The 5,581-nt window shown below is 62.5% G+C and overlaps 1 protein-coding gene across 1 annotated transcript in view; it reads left to right on the top strand.

The window, feature by feature from the left end:
• Positions 1–2,971, top strand: part of SH2D5 (SH2 domain containing 5) — a 6,366-nt gene extending 3,395 nt beyond the window's left edge. Inside the window, exons 7-10 of the mRNA XM_017833370.1 lie at positions 672–843; positions 938–1,040; positions 1,217–1,376; positions 2,768–2,971. Of these exons, the coding sequence (XP_017688859.1) occupies positions 672–843; positions 938–1,040; positions 1,217–1,376; positions 2,768–2,971 (639 nt within the window). The remainder of the gene's footprint in view (positions 1–671; positions 844–937; positions 1,041–1,216; positions 1,377–2,767) is intronic.
• The last annotated feature ends 2,610 nt before the right edge of the window (positions 2,972–5,581 follow it).

Raw genomic sequence — 5,581 nt, forward strand, 5'->3', positions numbered from 1 at the left:
GTGTTTTGCACAGCGTTTTTTCTGTATGGTGTTTTCCACAACATTTTCTTCTGTATGGTGTTTCTCACAGCCTTTTTGGTGTTGCAGTTTGTCCACAGCATTTTTCCCCATAGCATTTTTTTCTTCATGGTGTTTTGGTGTCGCATTTTTGGCGTCGCATTTTTTGTGTTGCACCTTTGGTATCTCATTTTCGGTGCCGCATCTTTGTCGCATTTTTGGTGTCCCTTTTTTTTTTTTTTTTGTGCCGCACTTTTTGGTGTCACATTTTTGGCGTCGCATTTTTTGTGTTGCACCTTTGGTATCTCATTTTCGGTGCCGCATCTTTGTCGCATTTTTGGTGTCCCTTTTTTTTTTTTTTGGTGCCGCATTTTTTGGCGTCACATTTTTTGGTGCCGCTTCTTTGGTGTAGCATCTTTGCCTCATTTTCGGCGTCGCGTTTTTGGCGCTGCATTTTTTGGCGTCGTATTTTTGGCGTAGCTTTTTCGGCGCAGCACCTTTGTTGCTTTTTTTCTGTTGCTTTTTTGGTGTCACGTCTTTGATGTCGCACCTTCGGCGTCGCCTTTTCGGTGTTGGCGTTTCTTCCACGGCCTTTTTTTCCCGCACGGTGTTTCACACGCCATTCCCCACAGCCAGAGCCCCCAGCCCCTGTCACAGCCCCTCCATCCCCTCCCCAGGACCGGCGGCCGGAGGCAGAGGGCAGAGCCGGCTCCTGGCGCCCGGGGAACCCCTACTGCTCCCCGGTGCTGGTGCGCAAGAAAGCCATTCGCAGCAAAGTGCTGCGCTCGGGGGCCTACCGGGACTGCGGGGCCGAGGGGCAGCTCCACCAGCCGCCCCGCGACGCCGGTGAGTGGCACAGGGAAAGCGAGGCAGGGGGGCACCCGCGACCCCGGCATCGGGGGGCTTTGGGGGCAAAGAGAGGATTAACGGGCTCCCGCAGCGGCGGCGGGATGGGAGAGCAAAGGCGCGCGGAGCTTGGCCCTCCTGCCCGAGAACGAGAGCGTCCTGGCCGAGAGCGTGTGGGCCTTCGCCGGCATCGCCAGGTGAGTGCGCGGGGGCCGCCCTGAGCCCCCTGCGCCCACCCCGCCGCCCCTCACCCCCTGTGCCCACGCCCTGTGCCCACGCCCTGTGCCCACCCCCTGTGCCCACGCCCTGTGCCCACGCCCTGTGCCCACCCCCTGTGCCCACCCCCTGTGCCCACCCGCCGCCTCGTCCCCAGGGACGCGGGGGTCGCGCTGCTCCGGCGGGACGTGCCCGGAGCCTTCCTGCTGCGCCCCGAGCCCGGGCTGCCCAAGCGCTGGTGCCTGTGGGTGCGGGCGCCCTGCGGCGTCGTGTCCTACGGCCTCCTCAGGACACACCAGGGCAGGTTCTGCGTGGAGGTGAGCCGGGGGCAGCGGGTGAGGGTGGGTTGGGTGCACGAGTGTGTTTGCTGCGGGGCTGCAGCAGTGCGGGGCCGCACCTGGGTAAGTGCACGTGACGTGTCTTGTGGGGGTGCACTGGGGTTAAAGGGCATTTTCTGCATCTGTGCATTGGTGCCCTGGGGTATTGGTGCGTCTGTGCACGGCTGCAGGGGAGTGTATGAGGGCACTGGGTGCCCCTGTGCATGGATGCACCAATGTGTACAAGCATCTGGTGTGCCTGTGCTTGGATTCATTGGTGTGTTGGCATTTGGATGCACTGGTATATATGTGCATTTGACACACCGTGTAGGTGCATTGAACACCACCGTGTAGGTGCATTGAACCACCCGTGCAGGGATGCCCTGGGGCTATAAGTGCCTTTGGTGCATTTGTGCACTGATGCACTGGTGTGTTGGTGCATCAGGACATGGATGCACCAGTGTGTGAGTGCATTGGGTGTGTCTGTGCATGGATACACTGGTGTGAACAAGCACTGGATGCATTAGTGCATGGATGCCCTGGTGTGTCAGTGCATCTGTGCATGGATGCACTGGCACATTGGGACATGGATACAGTCGGGACATGGATGCACTGGTGTGTCCATGCATTTGATGCCCCATGCAAGTGCATTTGGTCCATCTGTCCATGATGAACTGGTGCCTTGGTGCAGGGATGCACGTGGGTGTAAGGGCATCAGTGCTCAGGGGCACCTGTGTGGGGTGCACAGGGGTGTCAGGGCATGGGCAAGTTGGTTTGTGGGCGCACTGGGGCACGGGTGCATCTGTGCAAGGCACACAGGTACCCACAGGTGTGGGTGCACCTGTGTATCCACACTTTGGTGTGTAAATACATCCAATTCATGGGTGCCTGAGTACATCTGTGCACGGGTACGTGGTGCACAGGTGGATGGGTGTGTCTGACTCACAGCCCTACAGGCCTTTGGTCTGTGGGTGTATCAGTGCACAGGGGCAGCTGTGTGTGCACACATGGGGCACAGGTACACCAGTATACACGTGCACAGGGGCAGGGGGGGCACGGCTCTATTTGACTCATGTGCCCAGGACATGGGTGCCTTGGGTCTGTGGGTACCTGCTGCACAATCATGGGGGGATGTCCCGGGTCTGTGGGTACCTGCTGCACAATCACGGGGGGATGTCCCGGGTCTGTGGATATCTGCTGCACAGGCACAGGTCTGTGTTTGGGGTGTGAGTGTGCTCGTGCACGGGTACAGAGGTATTTGGTGTGGGGTACATTCAGTCCAGGGGTGCAGAGCCGCGTGGGCACACAGGCTCGTGGGCATCCCTGCACGGCCCTCACGGGGGGCTCACCTCTCCCCTCTGCCCTCTCTCCCGCTCCGGTGCCGACGGCAGCACTCCAACGCCGAGTTCGCCAGTGTGGCCGCCCTCTTGGCTCACTACTCGGCGGCGCCGGGGGGCTGCTTCTGCCGCCTGGCCCCCGGCCACCGCAACCCCGGCTACGAGGAGCGGGACCCCGGCGGCGGGGCCGGCGCCTGCGGGGGGGAGTCCGCCTGGGCCCCCTCTGCCCCCATCGGGGTGCAGCATGAGCGAGGGTAGGCCCGGCCCCCTCTCCCCGTGCACGGCTGCCCCCCGGCCCCCCCGAGCTTTAACTGGCTGCCATCTGCCTTATCCATCCCTCCCTCCCGCGGGCTGCGCGCGCTGTCCGGCAATAAACGGCTCTTGTGCATCCGGACGGGGCTCTGCTGGCTGCTCACGCTCGGCCCGCGCTGCGCGGTGTCGCACGCCCGTGTGCCCACACGTGTGCACCCTCGGGAGCTCACACCCGTGCACTCGCAGCCCCTGCACGCTCGCGTGATGCACCCACACGCTTGCACGACTGCAGCGGGTGTTTGTGCTCGTGCTGTCACACCCCGTGTGCCCGCACACTTGCACTCCCACAGGCGTGCGAGCTCAGCCCCTCGCGCCCTCGCAGCCTCACGCACTGCTGCAGCCGTGCACTCACACGCACTTGTGGTGGCACACGCAGGTTCTCGCCCTCGCGGGGGCCACGCCCGTGCACCGGCACAGCCGGAGACCAGGACCACCACACGCTCACGGCCCCACGCACCTGGATCCCACACAGGGGTGCCCCTGTGCGCTGTGTCGTGCACACGTGTCCTCGTGCACCTCCCCTCGCACATGAGTGCCCTTGTGCCCCCCTTACATATGCCCCCGTGCACCCCCTCTTGCACGCCTGCCCTCGTGCCCACCCCTTGCACACGCGGGCACGCACCCTCATGTCCCCCTTGCACACGTGCACGTGTGCCCTTGCTCTTCCCTCACCCCTCGGGACCCTCAGCCCACCAGACCCCCTCGGAGTCCCCTGTGCTCCCTCGGACCTGCCGGGCACCGGCATCTCATTTTCCCTTGCTCAGCCCCCCTTCGGCTTGTCCCAGCTCCCAAAAGTTGCCCCAGGGTTTCCTGCCCTCAGGGTTTCCCCTCACAGACCCCCTCAGGTTTCCCTTCCTGACCTGCCCTAGTCCCCTCTCAGGTTTGTTGCCAGTTTCCCCCTTTCCCTCCATCCCTCCCCAGCTCTTTCCCTCCATGCTCTCTCCTTCTCCCCCAGCCCCCCGGCTCGGGGGACCTTTTTCCCCTGCATGTCCCCAGCGAGGGGTGAGCGCTCCCACCCACCGAGGGGAGCAGACCCCGCCTTTGGGTTGCCCCAACCTTCCCCCACCCACCGGTGCTCCCCAGCCCGGCCGAGCAAGCGCTTGTGGGGCCAAGCCGGGAGTGTGGAGGGAACCGGGCGTGTGGGACTGACCCCACCGTGAGGGGCTGGTCCGGGTGTGTGGGAATGATCGATCCGGGGGGGGGCTGATCGGGGTATGTGGGGTGTCCCGGGTGTGTGGGGATGAGCAGGGTGTTGGGCTGACCCAGATATGTGGGGCTGACCTGGTGGGGGGGTGACCTGGGTTATGTGTGGCTGATCTGGGTGTATGTAAGGTGAGCCAGGTGTGTGGGGCTGACCTGGGTGTGTAGAGTCACACGTGTGTGTGGAGCTGACCCTGGTATGTGTGGGATGATCCAAGTGTGTGGGGCCAACCTGGGTGTGAGGGGCTGATTGGGTTGTGTGAGTCTGACCTGGGTGTGTGGGTCTGACCAGCGTGTGGGGGGTGACCCTGGTGTCTGTGTAAGATGAGCCAGGGATATGGTGTGACCCAGGTGTGTGTGTGGCTGACCATGGTGTGTGGGGTGACACAGGTGTGTGGAGTGACCCGGGTGTGTGGGGTGAGCGGGGCGCTGGCCGGGGGGTGGTGAAGGTGGCTGTTCACTGCTGGGCCCTGAGCAAGCACGAGGCAGCCCTGGGGGTGCTGGACGATTGTCAGCGTGGGCAGCACAGGGCTGGTGCCTCCTCTGAACCCCACGGCCCCGGAGAGCCCCCAGAGAGCTCCCCTTTGACGGGGCGTTCAGCCTGGAGCACAGCACCAGACACAGAACTGGGCACAGCACCAAGCACAGAACTGAGCACGGAACTGAGCAAAGCACTGGGCACAGCACAGAGCAAGAACAGCACTGAGCACAGCACCAACCACAGCACCAACCACAGCACCACCCCCAGCACCAGGCACAGCACCACCCCCAGCACCAGGCACAGCTACAGCGACATCACTGACCCGCTCCTGCAGGTGAGTGGGCACCCAGGCAAACACCATGCACCCAGCACTGGGGGCAGTTTTGGGCACCACGAAGATATTATTAGAGAGTGTCCAAAGGAGGCTACAGAGATGGTGAAGGGCCTTGAGGGGAAGCCATACGAGGAGTGGCTGAGGGCACTGGGTTTGTTCAGCCTGGAGAAAAGGAGCCTGAGGGCAGAGCTCATCAGGGTCTGCAGCTTCCTCACAATGGGCAACACCAATCTCTGCTCCCTGTGCCCAGTGACAGGATCCAAGGAATGGCTGGAGCTGTGTCAGGGAGGTTTAGGTTGGATATCAGGAAAAGGAGTGATTGCTCCTCTCCCCAGAGGGTGGTTGGCACTGACCAGGCTCCCCAGGGCAGTGGGCACAGCCCCAAGGCTTCCAGAGCTCCAGGAGAGTTTGGACAAAGCTCTCAGGGACAGGGTGGGATTGTTGGGGTGCCTGTGCAGGGCCAGAGGCTGGACTGGATGCTCCTTGTGGGTCACTTCCAGCTCAGGATATTCTGTGATTCTGTGGACACGTGGCTGGGGAC

Source organism: Lepidothrix coronata, unplaced genomic scaffold (genome assembly GCF_001604755.1).
Source record: "Lepidothrix coronata isolate B3197 unplaced genomic scaffold, Lepidothrix_coronata-1.0 Scaffold214, whole genome shotgun sequence".
NCBI lineage: Eukaryota > Metazoa > Chordata > Aves > Passeriformes > Pipridae > Lepidothrix > Lepidothrix coronata.